Source organism: Crassostrea angulata, chromosome 5 (genome assembly GCF_025612915.1).
Source record: "Crassostrea angulata isolate pt1a10 chromosome 5, ASM2561291v2, whole genome shotgun sequence".
In the NCBI taxonomy this organism is placed as follows: Eukaryota; Metazoa; Mollusca; class Bivalvia; order Ostreida; family Ostreidae; genus Magallana; species Magallana angulata.
The window spans coordinates 42,178,287-42,200,252 of record NC_069115.1 but is presented as its reverse complement, the minus strand read 5'-3'; the positions used below and the strand labels follow the sequence as shown (position 1 = coordinate 42,200,252).

At 31.9% G+C, this 21,966-nt stretch overlaps 1 protein-coding gene and 1 pseudogene across 1 annotated transcript; both read left to right on the top strand.

The window, feature by feature from the left end:
- Window positions 1-9,914: 9,914 nt before the first annotated feature.
- Window positions 9,915-11,493, top strand: LOC128183597 (multiple epidermal growth factor-like domains protein 10; annotated as a pseudogene).
- Window positions 11,494-13,634: 2,141 nt separating this feature from the next.
- On the top strand, window positions 13,635-20,562 carry LOC128186148 (uncharacterized). Its single transcript, XM_052855885.1, has 4 exons — window positions 13,635-13,770; window positions 13,891-13,961; window positions 17,798-17,938; window positions 19,721-20,562. The coding sequence occupies exons 1-4, from the start codon at window positions 13,706-13,708 to the stop codon at window positions 20,005-20,007; spliced, it is 564 nt and encodes a 187-aa protein (XP_052711845.1). The 5' UTR covers window positions 13,635-13,705; the 3' UTR covers window positions 20,008-20,562.
- The last annotated feature ends 1,404 nt before the right edge of the window (window positions 20,563-21,966 follow it).

Genomic DNA, 21,966 nt, shown 5'->3' with positions numbered 1-21,966 from the left:
AAATATCAAACATACCTTTTATGAATGTATAACATTTAAGGGCCTATTTTACACAAAGGATTTTAAGCACGCACGCAATTTAGTGAAGGAAAAAAAAAGTCGACAAATTACATCTGCCATATAGCCTTAGATATGACAATATTTGCCCTACATATATCTAAGTAAAAGAGCTTTTGATCTAAAGGAAATCAGTAAAGTATATAATAGTTTGAATGAATTTATTTTCGCATAAATTCTTCAATAAATAATCCGATTTTTAAAGGTATCAAAAGAATGTATTTTCATTCTAAGCCTCAATTAGGCAAAAATTGTAGCCTGGTTAAAGAGACATGTATATAGTGAATTTGCTATAGTTTGTATTACGAATTCGTTATATGGATATAGCGAATTACGGATATAACGAAGTAAATCCATTGGTCCTTAGGACTTCGCTATAACCGAGTTTTACGTTATAAAATTTGTGATGACCATCTAGCGGACCTAATTTAGTTCAATCTTATTATAATGTCTTATTAATTATAAGATGTATAATTATCCCTGAAAAATATTCAATGATCATAATGTGTTCATAAAAATGGTTTGGTCTACGAAAATTGAGAAATATAGGCAAACAATGGTTTATAATACTGGATCATATCTCGCATGGATATAATGCTTAAAGAATCTAGTTTAGGATACATGTGTATGAGCCTGGGGTCAAATGCTGGTATGGGTCTCGAGGGATGTCACTAAGTGTCACTAAGTGCCATTATTAAAACCTTGAGTCAATGCCCACCGTCTCAAATAGGTTCTGCCAGCAAGTCACATGTCACACCTCCACGCCATGATGACCCTGGAAATGCCTCGGCAGCTGAGTGACAGTGGCGAAAGGCGAGCCTCCGGCGCCTTTAAATAACCGGAACCAGTGACTAAGGGAAGGAAAACCCTAACAGAAAACCACCGGCCCTCCGGGTCCAGGGGGTTGGGCGGGGGGCTAGCAACTCCACCTCATAAAAAAACCACAGTGCTACAGAAACCGCAACAACACCACATCAAGAGCGAGACCTAGATCCGGAAGATAGCTTGCAAGATGAGCTCATGACGTGTGCAGGTGAAAGCCATCAGGAAGCCAGTGCACCGACAAATCTTCTGTCGATTAAGGCCAACACCAGGATAGGGACCTGGAACATCAGAACCCTATACGAGGTCGGAAAAGCTGCCCAAGTAGCAAAGGAGATGACAAGGTATAACATCAAGGTACTTGGCCTAAGCGAAGTTAGATGGAATGAAAGAGGACAAGTTCGCTTAGAATCAGGAGAAACCATCATATACTCTGGACATGAGGACCAGGATCATGCACACACTCAAGGGGTTGCCCTTATGTTGTCACCAGAAGCAACAAAAGCGATGATAGCATGGGAACCAGTGTCGCCAAGACTCATGTCAGCCAGGTTCAACTCAAAGGGAAGGAAGATCACAATCATTCAGTGTTATGCCCCAATAAATGCAGCAGAGGAGCAGGAGAAGGACGAATTTTATGCTGCACTACAGTCAATGATAGACCGTGCACCTCGCAGAGATATAAAAGTTGTGATGGGAGATATGAATGCCAAAGTTGGAGAGGACAACACCAACAAAGAACTTATCATGGGAAAGCACGGCATTGGTAACATTAATGAAAATGGAGAACTTTTTACAGACTTCTGCAATTTCAATGACCTAGTCATAGGAGGCACCATCTTTCCACATAAGAAGATACATAAAACAACCTGGTCTTCTCCAGATGGAAAGACAGAAAATCAAATAGACCATATTACCATCATGCGAAAATGGAGAAGAAGTTTGCTTGATGTAAGGACAAGACGAGGAGCAGATGCAGCCTCAGATCACCAACTTGTTACAGCTACGCTAAGAATGAAACTCAGAGCATTTAAAGATAAATCAAAAACACCTCACTACAAATTTAATGTCCGCCTGATTAAAAACAAAGAAAAAAAAATGACGAGTTTAACATCGCAATAAGCAACAAGTTCGATGCACTAGAGGGATTGACAGTAACAACTATTGAAGACCATTGGTTAAGCTCCAAGACGTCTGGAAAACTGCATGCAGTGAAGTTTTAGGAAAGACAAAGAGGGAGCACAAAGATTGGATAACAGCCGAAACATGGGAAATAGTTAAAATAAGGAAAGAGTTGAAGCAGAAGATTAACCAGTGTAAGGATGCTCAACAAAAAGAGGAACTGAAAAAAGAATATAGGGAAGCCAACATACAAGTCAAAAAGAATGCTAGAAAAGACAAGAGACAGTTTGTCCATGACATGACTGAAGAGGCAGAGACAGCAGCCAGACAGAACAACATGAAAAAGCTGTATGAAATAAGCAGAACTCTGTCAGGAAAGAATGTGAACACTAACACCCCAGTAAGAGACAAGCAGGGAAGGATTATCAGTAGTGATATAGGACAAAGAGCCAGATGGGTAGAGCACTTCAAGGAAGTTCTAAACCGGCCACCACCACCCAGTACTGCAAACATATCAACAATAATGAATGAACTTCAAATCATAACTGGACCCCCATCTAGAGTAGAAATTACCAAGGCAATTAAAACACTGAAAAACGGAAAAGCAGCTGGTCCAGATGGCATTCCCCCAGAGGCTCTTAAAGCTACCCCAACAAAGTCTGCAGAGATGTTACAACCTCTACTACAAAAGATATGGAAAGAAGAAAAAGTTCCAGATGCGTGGAAAATAGGATACCTAGTAAAACTACCAAAGAAAGGTGACCTGTCGCAATGTGGAAATTGGCGAGGTATCATGCTTTTATCCATTGCCAGCAAAGTTCTAACAAGAGTAATCTTGGAAAGAATGAAAGAAGCATTGGACAAGGAACTAAGACCAGAGCAAGCAGGGTTTCGCCAGAACAGATCATGCACAGACCAAATCGCCACCCTTCTTATCATCATAGAGCAGTCTATTGAGTGGCAGTCCCCACTATATTCAACATTTGTGGATTTTGAAAAAGCTTTTGACAGTGTGGATAGGTCAACCATCTGGACACTAATGGAACATTATATAAATAGTGCCTGTTTGGGAGGGTAACAGTTGAAATTGACACCCCGAGAAAACCAATGTCAACCGACGCGAAGCGGAGGTTGACAATGGTTTTTGAGGGATGTCAATTTCAACTGTTATCCTCCCAAACAGGCACTATTTATTTTGTTATACTGAATGTCTTTTTTAAAATTTTTAAGAAAATTTTACTGCTTTTATATAGGAATAACGTGAATTCTACAGCGAACCGTACGCGCATAATTTTCGCGCATGTAACATTTTTTAATGTTACCCGTTGCCAAGTGCGTTGCTAACGCTGAGGGTAATAGTAAATATTATTAACTGCGTCTTAAGCAATCAGATTTCAGTATTTAACATGAAAGTATAACAATATGGAATACCACCGAAGTTCATTAGCATCATTAGAAACCTGTACGACGACGCCACATGTCACATAATCCACAATGGAAAACTAACACATCCATTTAAAGTAGAAACAGGAGTAAGGCAGGGCTGCATTCTTTCACCAACAATATTTTTAATTGTTATTGATTGGATCATGAAGGAAACAACGCAAGGCAACAAGACTGGAATCCAGTGGACCTTCACCAAACACCTCGAGGACCTGGATTTTGCAGATGACATTGACCTGCTATCCCACAAACAACAACATGCGCAGGAGAAATTGTCACGCCTCGCAGCAGAAGCAGAAAAGACTGGCCTAAAAATAAACATTAAAAAGACAGAGGTGATGAGAATAAACAACAAACAGAATACACCAATCCAGTTAAATGGAGAGAACATCAGAGAGACCGACAAATTCACCTATCTTGGGAGCATTGTCAGTAAGGATGGGGGCGCTGACAACGACGTTAAAAGTCGTACCAACAAGGCAAGACATGCATTCAACACCCTACGTCAAATTTGGAATTCAAAAGCACTCTCCATCAACACCAAAACAAGAATCTTTAATACAAACGTAAAATCAGTCCTGTTGTATGGCTCGGAGACCTGGAAGGTAACAAAAACGATAAACAACAAACTCCAGTCTTTTGTCAACAAATGTCTCCGCCATATTCTTAACATCAGATGGCCAGACACCATATCAAACACAAGCCTATGGGAAAAGACCAAACAAGATCCCATCCACATTGAAATAAAGAGGAGAAAATGGGGATGGATAGGCCACACTCTACGTAAATCCCCAGAAAACATCACAATACAGGCACTGGATTGGAACCCACAGGGAAAGAGAAAGGTGGGGAGACCTAGGCAAACCTGGAGAAGATCAGTAGAGTCAGAGGCAAAAGAGGCAGGCTTCATCTGGGCCCAGTTAAAGAAAGTAGCCCAAAACAGAGTCCGCTGGCGAGGAGTGGTTGCGGCCCTATGCTCCCCAAGGAGCGAACAGGAATAATCTCAAGTAAGTCAAGTGTATGAGCCTAAAGTGTTCAAATTTAAATTTTGATTTGTAATGTTTATATATCTTACACTACATTTTTTCTTTCACAATTCGATTGATATCGTGGTTTTGATCGTATAATAATCGTAGCTGTCATATCGATTTTCATTAGATTTTAAGGGTTGCCACATCAATTGCGTCGATTGCAAAAATCGTTTGAGTGTCCCAATGCTAAATGATAACTAAATGATAACTGTCAAAGACATATTTCTTATGTAGCCTTTTCTCTCCATTCTTTTTCTCTTCTTCTGGCATAATTCATGTTACATCCCAAGATATTGCTACATATCTGTTCACTACAGTTGCACTTGTTTCGACATTCAAAACCATAGCTTGGAAATCGACATGGGTTTGAGCAATTGAGATGATTAAATCCATACCTACATTCTACAAAAAAAGGAACAAACTAAAAATAATTTTGAAAAACAGTGAAATGTACATACATGTAATACATTAACACATAGAACACAACAAACAGTTTAAATGAGTGTGATGAAGACATCAACGATCTCACGAAACTCCGAGAAAAGTATATATATAACTTTCTTCATTGACATTCATTTCAATGACAGGGTCTTAAAACTTATAGTAAGTGCAATCATATTCATAATCAATTTATACTTTCACAGAGAATGTGAATCGTTTTCTTTAATCTTAAATGTCGTGAAAAATAAATTCTATAAGATGAATGATTCTGCCTTCAAATAATCAAACTATACATTTGTTTTACTTGTAAAGTTCTCTGTCACCTGTAACTTGCTGTTTGAATTTGATTGAGTCCAACGAGAAAGCATATAATATGTAATCGGAAATGCCCACATTTTAATATGTTTTCAGGGTAAAAAAATATCACTAATTTAAACGTTTTTTCAGCTGAAGTATTCACAAGAGTTTAAAAAAATGGAGACACAATTCTATGGTACTTTAATGTATACATCCATACATGCGGAAATATTCTGAGTGTTTTCATGGGATCATTATACGATAGAGAATATAAAAATCCTGTATTTCTTTTTTGTAAGATTTTGAATCAAATCATGTTTTCTCTCCATATTGAAATTCAGGTACAATGTACATTTAAACACACTCATTAAGGCATGTTTCTTACACCCCTAATGTGTTGCAAAATATTACTATTTTTGTGTTTTAAAAGATTGAACAAGATTTTTATGCTTTATATTTGATAACAATATCTATTATATGCATGAAATGTATTCGATGGAAAAATAAAACAAGGCTCCAATTACTGGGGTTTTTTTTGTTGGCTTCTTGATACTTTCTTGTTCAAAGTGACTTCTTTCTATTTTCTCAATAACATAGCTCTTGTTCATGAGTGAACATAAGATTTAAAGTCAATAAAATATTGGAAATTACACAAGTAAGAAAAAGGGTAAAACAATGCATTTTATATTAATCTTTATACGTATTTTCTAATATTCAAAAGATACTTAAACATTAACGAAATTTTCCTTTGCCATATTCCGTATTATGTTGTGTATCCTTGTTGATATATGAAGAGAATCGTTTAATAAGATAGATATAAATAGATATACATTTTGAATCATATCTTTGTCAGCAGTTAGGTGTAACACCTAAAACAATTTTCCTGCGGGATTCTAACGGACGCATTATACTATTAAATGTATGTATGCACGCATATCATAATAATATCATCAAATGTACTTGTGTTTCTACAACAAAATGATTGAGAGTTAGCATCCAGAATTAATTTTTTCGATTTAGAAGATGCAGAAAAGAAGAATACAATCTCTCTTTCTTGAAACACCCATGTCAAATAAAAAAACCCGTTCTAGATGTTGTTGTTTACCCGATCGTCCGCCTTGTTATACAGCCATAATTATATGTTTGTAAACTATTTAAATTTACCTTTGCATATTCCTGCAACATTGTCCCAATATCTATCTAAAGGACAAATCAAAGGGCTTTCTCTGCAAAAAACCAAAGAAACAAAAATAATTAAGGGCGATGATATGAAACTAAATATTTTTATTAATTCACGATGAAAGCCAAACATCATACTTACGATGCTGGTACAAAGGAATAAGCTGTTGAAACGAAAAACAAGGAATAAATCATATAGATATTCATTATAGTTTTTTAAAATCTCATTTGATATCGATCCTGATGGTGTTTGACATAGAAGATCTATCAATGAGGAAAATCATTGATTGAGGATAACGGAAGTAATTCGCTTTATCCTACGTATTTTAGTTAGTAAATTGTCTATTTAGAATATATTGAATTATTCTTGAAAGAGTTAATCGAGCGAAGAAAAAATTAAATTGTTAAGACCTCAATTCGATCATATATGCAGCTTCCATCTTCAGGATAAAACGCTTATATTATATGGAGTTTATTTAAGTTTTTTCGAATAGCAATAAAGTAAACATATTATTAGACTACTGATTATGTTTAACTAAGAATAGACACAGTACCTGTCGAGTCACAGGAATTGAAATTAAATCAAATCATATTCAAAGTGTAGATTTGATATTTTTTCTTCGTCATTACAGGCTATTTGGTGTTTACTTAAATATTGTATGATTGAATATGTCGTAATGTAGTTAAACCACTCTAAAATATGCGATATTTTAGCGACCTGAAACATGGGAATTTGCGGTTCCATACTTATTGCGAAACGACACGTAGCTAGTTTTTTTCGAAACATTCATACAACCACTTTTTAGTACACATATATTTTGAACTTTAATACACTTTAATTGTTACTCTTATGCTCCATCAAGGAAACATTGTACATGATTATATACATTGGTCAGCTAGTTTCTCTTTCAATATATTTTGTCGACTAATATCGAGTTTAACTTTATAAAGTGTTTCTATAAACGAATAATGATTAACATTACCGAAGTTTCGAATGATGTTCATGGTTTTTATTCAGACCAAAATAAATACAATCTTTTTTTTTCAAACAAGTCAGCGTCTGGGATCGAATATGATTGATAGTCTGATTAATATACAAATGATACTTCACATCCAGGCTTCATTATTCTACAATGTATTTCAAATGATTACAGTAATTTCTAAGTTTCGTATATTATTGTGCAGTGACGAAAGGTAATAATAGTTGTTAAATTGACTGCATGTTTTTACTCTCATTATATTGACTGACCATATTGCCTGATAAATTAACATAACTTTGCTAGTTTGACTTGATGACATTTTTCCTTCAAATATTATTTAATTCATCCTAATTTCTATTGCGCTTGTAATAGTAAAAGATTTAACTCATGAAATTCATTATTAGCTAAGAGTAATTGAAGGCATTAAAACATAAAGACAAAGGTCTGTAGTTACTTCTTTGTATTAAAAATGACATTTTGAAAGAAGAAACTTTATCAAAGCAGCTAGTATTTCGATTGATTTTTCTTACTCCTACCAAATTGATTCATCGTATTTTCTATGTATAACATTAGTTGGATTATATACCTCATATTTTTGCTGAGGTATGACCTTAAGCTTCGCCTTATGATACAGATTCAAACAGATTGAACTTCATCTCAATCGAAAGAAGTGTTAAACTTTTGCGGGAAACATATTCTTCCCAATCATGAAGATTGGCACTTATCCACCCATAAGAAGTGAACCGTCCAGATCTATTCCAAGGACCTCCCACGCGATCACATGTTGGTAAGGGTTATTATAATGCGTTTCCACCAGATGTGAATGCTGCATGTTTCATTTAAGAATATATTGAAAATACACTCTAAACATTCCCAGTATTTAGTTCTTGTAAATAGGTGTCAGTTTTAATTTTGTGTTTGTTTGATTGTTTTTTCGTTGGTTTGTGAATTAACGAAGCAAGTGATCATTTAATGCAGTTAATTGTTCTTTACAATGTATGTGTAAATAGCATTTATACAAATTTAATGTGATCTTTTCATACAAAATTTACTCACACGAATTCTCAGCAAAATGGTTTTCCGCAATAAGATTTATTTCAAACTCACTCCATCTAAATTTCTATTATATTACTATCATACTAAATATTCATGAGTGTTCGTTGCTACTTAAAGTTGATAGCTTTAATTTGGTATTTTTACGATTTTTATATTAAAATGACAACCTTACTGTTAAAAATGGGGCATACATTAGAGAAACAATCTAATGAAATAAAAATGAAGAATTTGTTAAATACCCTATTTAAACTGTTTTGATGTAATAAGAATGAAAAAAGCTTAATATGCAATGCTTAACAAGAAACATATATAGTTAGCAAAAAACCTTCAATTTCTGAATTGTCTGGTGCTAACCACTAATATATATCAAGATAAATACACAATTGCATGCTTCAAATAAAACATAAGGATTAAAAGAAACAAACTGATCTACAAAAAAGTATAATGAATTCCTAATTTGATTTATATGAAAGTAAATTTTTCAATCAAATAATTATTTTTAAAACGAAAGTTTTGCTTTCAGAAATCTAAAAATTTCTTCATTGAAATCGGTCTCTATGAGTTAAAAAAAATATTACTTACCGGCCGATATGGGTAGAAAAGAAGATAATCACATGTTTACGTTAGATATTAAAGTTAATTTTTATGTTTATTCATGTATGTTAATTATTTTTTGAAACGTAACAAAGCAAAATTCTTTTTTGGAATGTATTTTGGTCTGATGACATGTCTCCCCCATGAAACGACAAATTCTTTGGTATGAATATGCTAATTAACATCATATAAAAATTCCCAAATAATTTTTTTTTGGTTCACGGGGGAAGGGGGTAGAGGGTGTTTAAAACAAAAAAATTAGTTTTCCGTTAGTTTGTATTATGAAGTGAGCTAATTTAGCCCAAAATACAAAGTTATCCCAGTTATCGCTCTTTGTTTGACCAAATCATTCATAGTTAATTATATATACATGTATACGTTATTTAAAAAAATAATTTAATTAGTAAATTATCAAAAAAAAATAGTAACACGGATAGACAATGCTTCTAGAGAATCCTTAATTTTTGGAGTTTAAACGGACAATTTTGAATATTTGATTGAATGTTTGTGTAGATTAACGTTTCCTTATTGATATATTTTAATTATAGAACACATGGTTTTACTAAAAGCTTTTATAATAGCTTGTATTGTATGCATTATGGTTTGTTCAAAAATAGAGTTTAATTGTACAAGTTCAATTTATCATTGAAACTGACTAACCTCACAATAATAAGACTATTATATTCCAGAAATTAATTTAATTAGTTCCGTTGATCCACAGTTGAATTGTTTCCTGTTATATGCATTTCCTATGTTAACCATAAAATCTAATTTGTTTAAATCATGTTTCAAAATAAAATGTGAAAGATGCTGAAAATGTTTCTGATGGTTTATTTTTCATTTTATTCTTTTAAGGGTAATGATTTTTTACAATTATCGTAAGTAAAATGTATCCACTCGAATATATTTTTTTATCATTCCTCATCTTTGCTTAGTTAAAATTTGTTTCCCAGGAACATGTCTACACTTTGTTCACCTGGCAAATATTGGGACAATACGATGGGAATTTGCAGAGGTACATATTACTCCATGTTATAACTGTTACTTTATAAATATTCTTTGCATTAATACTTTGTGATTTAATAAAGATTTTAATCGGTTTTAAGAAATACAACCACACATTACAATAACATTAAGTTTTGTGAATATATTTTAATCCGTATACATGATTTTTGAATTTTCAATTTTTAATGCTTTATTGCTTCAAGTTTTTTGATTACTGATGGACAATTGATTAGATTAGAGAACAGTAGTTGTTTCATTACTTAAAAGAATCAAACAATAATATCTTAGAAATGTACTTGGTAAACCAAATTAAAGTAATGCCGGTAGCAAACATCTTGTATTAATTAGAATGTTTTAATAACTCGATGGGTCTTGATAAAAGATTGCAAAACCTTTTCCTAAAACTATTTAATGCATGCAACTATTTAAAAGAAACCTCTCAGATTTCAAAACTTATCTAGCGGGTAAATAAAGTAACTTTTAACAATTCTTATTCACATAATTTGAATCTTGTATACAATGTATCATGTCCTTTATGAATGAGGTATTAAGCAAGAAATTAATCACGAAATAAAGTTTAAATTATGCGTGTATTGATAGCACTTTTTATGACATTCAGTATAATTTGTAAATTAAATTATGTTTTAAAATAACAGACTATTTTATAAATTTCACCTGTGTATTTGCCTCCTCATAGAATGTAGTCCTGGATTTTACGAGAAGAATTGCTCTAGTCCTTGCAGATATCCTAACTATGGGCTTTCCTGTCAGAATAATTGCCAATGCAGTAGCGAATTTTGTAGCAATGAATTGGGATGTCACAGTGATAATATCAAAGCATATAGTTAGAAAGTTTATAACACAAGGTAAATTTGAACGTTTTCTTTCATTTCAAATAATACACAACAATTAATTCTGTAATAGAATCAAAATCAACATTCTCAATTTCTGATATGAAGATATATTGGGATTTTCTATGTTCGTAAAACATAATTTCGCTATATTTTTTTGGAACAATTTTGTTATTTTTTTAAATTTCAATATTCATAGAATGTCCTATTGGTTTTTATGGACCCACTTGTTCAAAACCATGTCGGTTTCCAAATTATGGTTTAGGATGTCAAAGAATGTGCAGATGCAATGAATCGGACTGCAACAATATAATAGGATGCACCGTTGGAATGGATACAACTGTAGTTACAGAGTCTAACGAAATAGGTTATGATTTTATTTATCTTGAATATTTTCTTGCAATTAACCGAAAATCGTACTATATGTTCTTTTCTTTTTTAAGGGGACCAGTTTGAAAATTCCTCGATGGTTGTGAAAATTACGATATTAGCATCAACAATAACCAGTGCTTTGCTCATCATACTATTAATTATAGTTGTAACTGTTTTAATGAGAAGACGATTTGATGGAGAGTTTTTACTACTGAAAACCGTTCTAACATATATTACATTTGATGATTTTACGATGCTAACGTTGTTTCTAATGTTCTTAATGTGAGCCTAGGTAAAATGTAAAATGTGTTGTATCTTTTAATCGGATCGATTTTATTATATTTGACTAGTGGACTTCCGGTACATTTTGAAAAAAAATGCTTGAAAATGTTTTTTTATGCTCTGATGCTGATTAGAATGTAAAAGATTATTGATCTTTGAAATTGTTATTGCAAAAGATCATGTTTTTCAATATATTTGAAATATTGTGAATTACTTTAAAAACTGTCATTAGTTTTTATCAACACATCTTAGAATGTATTATTGATTACATTTTTGTTTGTACATATTGATGTATTCGTATTCATGTTTGGATGTTATTTAAGTATATTTGTAGGTTGTATATTATAAATGCAATTGTAAAACCAAATTATAAACCATCAAAAATTAATTATAATAATGTTGACTTCCAAATGTCAAACTATTTTTGTCATTTGACATTGAACATATAAAACTATGAAACCACCCAATTACATATATAAATACTACAGTGCATTTAAAATCAAGTACAAGATCAAGTACTCGTTGAAATGGTTATATTCGCTCGGCAAGCCTCGCGAATATATACACCATTTCAACCCGTTGGATAAAGCAAATATAAAATCACACAATATAGATATCCTATATATATATATATATATATATATATATATATATATATATATATATATATATATATATATATATATATATATATGAGCATCAGTAGCGTTACATTTTGAAGAAATGCTTTTGGTTTGGAACAAATACAAAAAAATGATTATTTTAACGAGTGAAAATAACTTCTCTTCTCTCAAATTATATGCAGTTATATTTACGATTAATAAATGCGTTGCAAACCTGTTACCGTTGGTGTACTTTGCTACATTCAACGACATTCAATTTTTTTCTTAATGAATAATAATGCATGATTTTAATTAAGTCAATGATAGAGGTACAATAATTTTGCATGATGTTAATGAAGTCAATGATAGAGTTTATTCTAAGTACATGTACCTCCGCAGTTAGATTACATTATCTGACTGTTAATTTAAAGTTATTTCCTCATTCCAACAGTTTGAGACATCTAAAAAAGAGTAGCTCAACAAAATGATTTTATTAAACTTTTACATTTAGTTTGTACATCTGACTTTTTATTTTTGTAAGTTGGTACTTTTTCTTATTTCATTCATTAAATATAATTCTATTATTATCAAAACATTGAGATCTGTGTTCAAATAAAACAAATATTGATATTTCTATTATCGAATGTTATAGTAACATATCTTTAAAACTTTGCTAAAAGGTAACAATTGGGTTTACTGTACCTTTAAATAATGTAATTTGTTTTAAACCCAGATATGATTTTTATCTGCACTGTTATATTTTTTCTCTCCTTATTTACTCCTTATTTTTTTACAATGATTTAGATGATTTTTCCCACCGCTGTACATTATTCTTTTCGGTCAATATGATTTACCTTTATGGAAATTAGTTGAGCTGTTGGTCAACCAGACAGTCACCTGGTATATTGCATGCATGTCTAGATTAGGTATTTGTATGCTGTGAAAATAAGACTTCTATCAATTGTCATTCATATACAAACATTTGAAACTAATTTACAAAGTACATCGATTAAGGTTATCACACAATGTACTCATAATAATAGTGTTAAACCATATCCCTTGTTATTTTTACGTTAAAGTGTACATTTATTGTACAACAGTTACAGAGTGTATCTTAATCCTAATAATGTTAGTTATAAACCATATTTGTATAAATAGCAAACCTACCAGGATTAATCTTCGTAGAAATATTTCAAACGAGATTTATCATTCAAGTCATCTTATCTATCTATCTATCTATCTATCTATCTATCTATCTATCTATCTATCTATCTATCTATCTATCAATCTATCTATCTATCTATCTATCTATCTATCTATCTATCTATCTATCTATCTATCTATCTATCTATCTATCTATCTATCTATCTATCTATCTATCCACTTTTACAACCTATGGGAATCGTACATGTGTACCATAATTAACAATTGCACGACTTCCCTTAAATGTTTTAATAAAAAAAAACTTCCCCACGAACGCTTTCCTTTCCGTGTTGAGTGCTTGACAATGTGTTTTGTCCACATACGTGTTCGGCCTTTGCTTATTTTTATTAATTTATAGATGGTGAACCATGTTTAATCAACTTACGAGCATATGTTTACTGTTGTATTTAAATGCAGAGGTATTCTGCTCGAGGTAAGGTAATTTTTGGTTTTAAGCTCACGTTTCTTGACAATTATACATTATAGCATAATACATGTTAAATACGTGCATTGACTTTAAAATGTGTATATGGTATTCTCTGTCAACTTGCAGCTCAGCCAAACAGTGCCCATCAGATCAATACTATAATCCAAAGATTCACAATTGTACTGATAAATATATAGGTACGTTTGAATTATCAGCTATATGCATGCTTTAATCAAGTAAATAAATTGATCACTCCATAGGTAAGATATACATGTATATATACAACTAATTGTCCATAATTACTGTAATACAATGAAACAGAAATTGATTTATAATTAAGAGTAGAATGTTAAAACGCGCGATCAAAGTAATGACAAATTTCTTACCCAAAGCATATTTGGTTTTCATTCTGATATACGATGGGTTTTCAATTAATATTGTCACAATCACATTCTAAAAAATACAAGGTTCAATTGGCCTTTTGATTTTTTTTTCACACATAATTTGGTTCATATTATATTCACGGTCGTTTATCTGTTCTATCATCGAATAATCCTTTGAGAAGCTGATATATAACCCTTATTCAAGACATATGAAGTCATTATCCAATAAGGCTGAAATTTAAGGCTACATAAAAGCATGTGTCAGACAAGGTAAAGACTTGAATAAAATTTCAAAGGACTGTGTATGAAAACAAGTGTATGTCATTGAGACCAGTTTACAGGTAGGTTAGCTAATTTAAAAATCGCAAAACAGACTTTAGGGATATCAACGTCTGGCGCACCTAGTTTGAATGGATGCAATATAACCGATCACCTTGGCCTCCAAAGGGATAGTGCAAGCTCAGCCAAACATTTATTAACAAAAAAAAAATAAATAAATAAAAAAAAAAACGATTGCAGGTTGAAATAAATAAAAAAAAACTACTTATAATTTACAGGAAAATTGATTACAAGATGGGGTTGACTAAAAAGGCAAAAAAACCTTTTATAGCAAAATGACACCAAAGTACAAAGAAAGTATCATACGGATTTTTTTTAAAGGTCAAAATCTAGTAAAGGATTCCAGAATGTCTTTTTGGCACTAGAACCATTATGACGTCATAATTGATTTGAAGAATCTTTTTCCCGTATTTTACGGCTTCGAAGGAATTATATAGAAAATTAAACAATTTCTTGACATTTTATGTTAAATCATGGGAAAAGTAATCGCGATATATTTAATTTGACATTTCAAAAAGGACGTTGAGAGCTTGTTTAATTCCGTTTTTTGGGAGACTGTAGGCATTCTAGATATATTTTATTAGTCAAAAATAGACAAAACTCTGAAATTTGTTCCTCAGTTCCTTCATATGTCATTAAAAATGACAGTTTAAAACATGATTTTTCATTGCGTTTACCAAAACTTTTAGCCCCGGTACACCCTATCAAACAAAACTATTGTTATGAAGCATCATTGAAAAAATTGATATCTTAAATTTTATGAACCTGTAGTCACCTTCATTTACTAGATCTTGACCTAAATATTAAAATTCCTGCAATTTCAGTTGCTAGTTTAAAAGACAAATCAATCACCGGACATGTATACAGAAATTATGTGCTAAAGAAAATTAAGAAACGTTACAAAGGGAATAAATCAATACCTGGAAATTGCATCATTCGACTTCATTATGAAACGCCCCAGCAGATAAATTCCAAATTGTGGGATCATTTTTTGAAAAAGGAAAAATTCATGCTTTGTCCCATCCTCTCTTTACATCCGACTTTTTCCCCTGTGAGTTTTTTTGCTTTGGGCTCTGCCATTCATCAGTACATGAATCCCCTTCCCTAAAACATTATATTAATGCATTCAATGCTTAGATAAATCGATTAAAAGTATATGTGTGTCTGTTAAAAAAGAGTTTTTTTTAAGGTAACCATTTCATAATTGAGTTACATGTGTATTTTTTTAATAACGATGGCATTATTTGATATTTACTTCTTATGTTTGCATTGGAAATCTCATACGTTCATTTTCCTTTGAATACATTTAGTTAATTTATGCGCCATGATCCCACATATCAACGTCATCCATCGTTTTGAGTACATTTATTTTTGTACGAATAAATGAAACGTTCAATCTTAAATGACAAATTTGATATGTTCTGAAAAATAATCATTAAATAATATTTATTCGTTGATAAAAACAAATTTTTCTCTGCAAAGTTTCTGGCACTATATTTTAAGTCGTGGAAGCGAACTAAATAAAATGTTGGTATGGCTGTCCCATGCATACTTTATAGCCCTGACTAAGTGTCGCCCTACATCAACGGTAAAGACACACATTTCATACAAATAGACATCAATATGACTATAAATTTAAGCATTGAATGCTTACGCGCGGTATTCAATTTGTCAACTTTGCTTAGTGTGTTACAGGACCGAGGATATTCATTTAATGCTTCATTAAACGCCCATATACAAAAAGAAGGGCGTTTACTGTTTAAAATGAACAATATTTTCAATGACAAATATGTATGCAAAAGACTCTCCCGATTATTGTACATAACATAAATACGATGATTCAATTTTATATAAGAATCATAGATTAGAAAAAGGAGTCCATCCACCCAAAGTCACTAATTTTCTTTTTATTTCATACATGAATACACATACAAGCCCAATGGTACTAAAAATGCTTAAGTAATGTAGAAACCATTAATTTTAAAATCCTTTAACGATGTCAAATGTTAACATGGAAACCGCTAAATACGAGGGTTGATCCAAAAGTAATGTCACAGATGCGATAAAATCGTTAAAAATCAAAGTAAAGTGACAAAAATTCGCGCTGTAAGATATCTACCTAATCCAATTCAGACTTGAACATGTTAATGGATTATTATAAATATTTCTCAAGATCATACACTTTGTAGAGCGTGAGGTAAGGATAGTCGCCGCACGCTAGCGACGTCATTTCTAAAATTTTGGGGTTCTGGTAGAATTTTGTAATTTAGTACTCTATATAAATTCGCCACTATGCTATATTGAACATTTAATAAGCAATTTTTAATAAAGTATCTAATTAATCTTTTGTAATCGATGGAGTAGTATATTGGATAATTTAATGTGCGATCAGTTTGTCGAGGTCTTTTCAAGAAGTCATGAACGTAGCTTTATAATATAGCCATTGACATAAGAACCCAGTTTTAACTTCCCTTCAGAGCGAATGTCATCTATCTATTGTTTTTTTTTTTCATTAACATGACACATGCTTTTATTAGGTATTGGAACCACGTTAAAGGTACACTGTTCACTCGCTTTCAATTTTAGATTGATATATCAATTCCAGTAAGTTGTTTAATTATTTCTATCCATCGAAGCAAAAAAAATGCATCGTATCACTATTCGCATGTCCAGCCTTTTCATCTCTTGATCTAGAGACAAAAGACATTGCGTAGATATCTGAAATGGACCGTAACGGTCCTTTATTTTTCAAAACAGTTAGAAAAAGTTCATAATATATCTATTTTAAAATATTGTGTTGTTTGAGGCTTTTTTAAATTTTGAAGCATCTCATTTATTCATATATACAAACTTAAAAAAAGAAAGATGTAAATTCGTGACGCGGCGATGTCACGTATATATCAAGCTATAAACATCAATATCTTGTTAAGTATTCAACGAAATTTAATAAAAACATTAATGAGAATTTAAATTTAGGTAAGGAAAATTTTTAAGTATCATTTTACACAATACCGCGCCAAAAGGAAGGGCGGTGCATAGTATGACATTACTTTTGGATCGACCCTTGTATTTGTGAAAGTGTATCAATACCTGGAAATACATACCATAAAACTAAAGTTTTGTTTCCGCATCAGTGTATTTATATATTTTTGTTAATGAAATGACATTTACCATAAAATATATTGCATTTAGGTCAACTTGTAATTAATTAATACTTAATATGCAGTATATCAATTCTCATCGTTACAAATACACGATGCAGATCATTTTGCAATCGACTTACATCCATTTCAGTGCATTTGCTTTTTTAGGTTGTCCCTCGGGATACTATGGATCAAATTGCTCGGACTCTTGTCGTTATCCTAACTATGGTGTTGAGTGTCAGGAAGAATGTCTTTGTCCAAAGAAAGTATGCGATCACGTCTTTGGATGTTTAGACTATGCGTTTGATGGTAAAGAAAGAGAAAGAGAAAATGAGAAAGAGGGATACTTGCTATTAAAAATGTTGTTCCGTTTTAAGATAACTGAACTAAATCTAAGGTTCTGAAAAAAATCTTTTTTAGCGATTAATATTAATGTCAAATCATGCCTTATGCATTTTTATATTTATAAAACAGGGACTATAAAATATGCAATCATTAAAGATAACAGAAATCTTAAAATTAACTTATCCAGAACCATAGGTGATGAGGACTTAATAATCAAAAATATATGTTTACATGGTATTAAGGTTTTAACATCAATTTAGATTACAATCTATAGACTCTGAAAAGTAATTAAATGAATACTTTTTAAATCACCTGAGTACATAGGTGACCCATTGCGTCATGTCTTCGTCTGTCGTCTTGCAATGTGCGACATGCGTCGTAATTTAACAATTTTACTTTTTTAATCAATTTCGTTTTGAACACTACAAAACAAATTACCATTTTTGGTTTGAAGCATTTCTTGGATATCAAAAATAAGAACTGTAAAATTTCGGACCAAACACCTCCCTACGCATCTCATTAGCGTAGTCAAACAAACAAAAAATGTCAAACTTTTCAAAAATGTTCTTCTGAACTTGTTAGAAGAAAAAACTAATTGCGTGATTATATGTAAGACGTTAATGAAACGCTCTACAAAAATCGTGATGCTCCTGACTCGGGGGTTCAGGTGTGGCTAATATAACTGAACAGTGAAAATGTATTTTATTTTAGAAAACCTTCTCTTCATTAACAGCAGAGGAAGGTAAACTGAATATATAGCTATGATATTCCTAATTTTGAGAGTCATGACCCCTGTGTCAAATGTTCAGGACCACTGGGTAGGGCCTGTATCACAACATAGGGAAAATATATTGAATTATATATTTTTTTCTGTACTTTCAGCGTCGTAGGAGAAAGCTAAACCCTTTTCTTGTACATAATGTACTGTTCTACTGATGATAAATTGCAATTATGAATGGGGTTGACGCTTTTTTGGGGGGGAGGGGGGAAGAAGTGACAAATGTGAAATTATAGAGAACATGTAATTTTTAGCTCCATTAAGTCACTTTGGTAACCCATTGCCACATAATCATAGGACATCTACTTTAATTTCATATGCGCTGTACGCCTGTGGAGAACACATACGTATGCATGTTGTATGTATTATAATTATAACTAAATGTTATATAAAATTGACTATCAAAGACGTGCAGGTCTCCTTTTCTTGAGAGTGTAAAGTGTAAACTTTTTGGCACCTGAAGCTAGTATATAAATAACCAGAGATTACTGTAAACGTATTATATTTGGCGTGTACGATATTTGGTGGAAATTAGTTTTTGAACAAGTTGGCGTAGATTTGAATTAGCGTTTTTCAGAATGTGCCTTTTCTTATACATATTCGCAAAGCATTTAGCGATGTACTTGATTTAGCGGAAGCCCTATTCCGCCAAAAGCGCTAAATAGAATACACAGCCAAATGTTGTACATTTACAGTATTTTAACCCCCCCCCCTCCCTAAATAAATGATTTTTAAACCTGAAATTCAGGGATTATACTCCTTAATGATGCTTAAATTGGAAAAAGGAGACCACCTGGTAGAACAATTTAATGGCTACAGTGATCAGGTGAACATCAATACCTTTAGGTCTCTTTTTATGCACTATTTTGTCGTACATTCTAATTATTTGCGATTCAAAGAGTAATGTTTTAAAATAAAATTTTCATTTTGATCTTACATTTACTAATTTTGTGGATTTTCATTTCTAGGACATGGCATTATTAAGGAATTCCAATTGATCGTCTGTCTTTTGGTTGGGATTGGAGTTGTGCTGGTAATTGCTGTTTTCCTTCTTAACAATGTAGCAAACAGAAGATTCTATGCTAGGCATATCAGAGAAAATGTCCATTACCTTGGATCGCTGATGAAAGAACATAGCATAACAACTGATATGTATAAACCCCCCGAGTCAAGTGAAAGTGAGCCTGCCGACAGTGGTGTGAACATGTTAGCAATTGCAAGCATACGCAGATATGAAACTGTAAACCTCGAATAAATAATCCGTAAAAGACGTTCATCAGCGACTTTATATCAGTATCATAAACACGACATTGACTTTAAAGAAGCATTTAAAGGACAGAATCAATGTTGAGTGCTTTACCGGCTCTGGGGACAAACGCAATTTGTATATACTAAATAACGTCAACATAAAGATAAAAGATAATATGAATTTTTCTGTAATTTGTTTTGCTTGCTTTCTTCAATGATTGAGTGTAACTATGTATGTATTTATATATTAACCTTTAACACAACATTTTCTTGGATTAATTTCTGTAAGAACTGCACATTCTAATCACAATTGTTGTATACAATCCATGGAATGAATACATATGAATGAAATGTGTGATTTCAGCTACACAATTCTTGTTTTAGTATCAATGCTTACCATTTCTTTGCAAAGGTTTCATGAACTTGTACATATATAATGTAAGATTTAACTTTTTAAATTGTTAACGCGGTGACAAATAAAAAAATTCTATTAACAGAACATAATAATATAACATGAAAATAAATCTTTTTTATGTTCTCAAATATACTTTCCTTTTCAACATTTTACAATATTGTAAATTTTCTGCTATCGGAATTATCAAGTGCGTTTGTTTTATTTTTTTTATTCACGAATATTAGGTGCAAACTGTATTTTGTAAGTCCTTTTTATTTCCTGAGAAAACCTAGAGTACAAACAAATTCAATGGAACAGTTAAATACAAAGCGTGATTTGTTTATTGTATTCTTATTCAATTGGTTTATTCTTTTAATTCCTTGTAAAACATTTTGGCACAAACAGAATTTCCACAAATGGTTTTCCTCTTTCCTAATTACATTTGTATAGATCGTTTTAGTACGAAAGATAACTCTGAACTAAACAATAATAGTACTTGAATTCCACATATTTTGATATTTTTAGGGTGTGGAAAGCTACTGCAGTTTTTTTTAAAGAAAAAAGGTATCTATTTTAGATGGATATCGGGATATCAATACGGGTTGGTCATCGTGATCAAACCCATAAAGCGATCGGAAGTAAAAGTTAGAGTCTACTTATGCATTTTCAGATAAATTTTCTCGGAGAATGAGATACAAGAGCATCATGACTTTCCTTGGACATTACTGACGCAAGTTTTTTTTAATTTCTTTTACGGGACAAGACGCACAGAAAAGGATAAGGAGTTAATTTGACCGTGAATGGACTAAACACAAATTGACAAAAGTTGTGTGATATTGCGTTTGCAATTTTGATCGAGACTTGTTAGTCAGAAATGAATTATACATGATTTTGACTACTTTGACAAATTGCGATTGTATTTTCAAGAACGCTTTGTCGATCCAAAAACATTTTACGTGAATCTTTTGCCTTGATCATTTCTTTCCTAATTTAATGTTATATATTGTACAAAATGAATGAACAGAACCTCGTAAAAGAAAATACAGATAATTTTCTTTCTTTATGTCTTAATTTTTTGCATTCATTATGTTTTATTACCATATTATGTTTTAGCGTAAGTCGGTTAGTTTGAATACATACAAAGATCAGTTACCCAGATTGTCCATGCGCTACTTTGACCTCTTGACCATAATGATGTTATGCAGGAATAACAGCGGATTGCGCAATCAGTGATGACGTTACAAACGTTAAACGTTCTTAAATTGCAACGTTGCAAGCAAAATTCAAAGTTTAAGCCTGTGTCTATTACAGTAGCCCTGTCATTAGTTAAAACTAATTAAAAAGATTTTTCGACAAAGTTTCTGGCACTATATATTATAGTCGCGATCTTAGCAACATGTTAGTTAACATTACTACTCCATGTATGTTTCATATCCCCGACTAAGAGCGTATTTACACTGTAATGGTTGTTTTATGCTGAAAAAATAAAATATCATTATTTATATTATTATTTGAAATAATCATTGTAAACGATAAAATCTTTCAATAGAATTGAAATATTTGAAATCATAA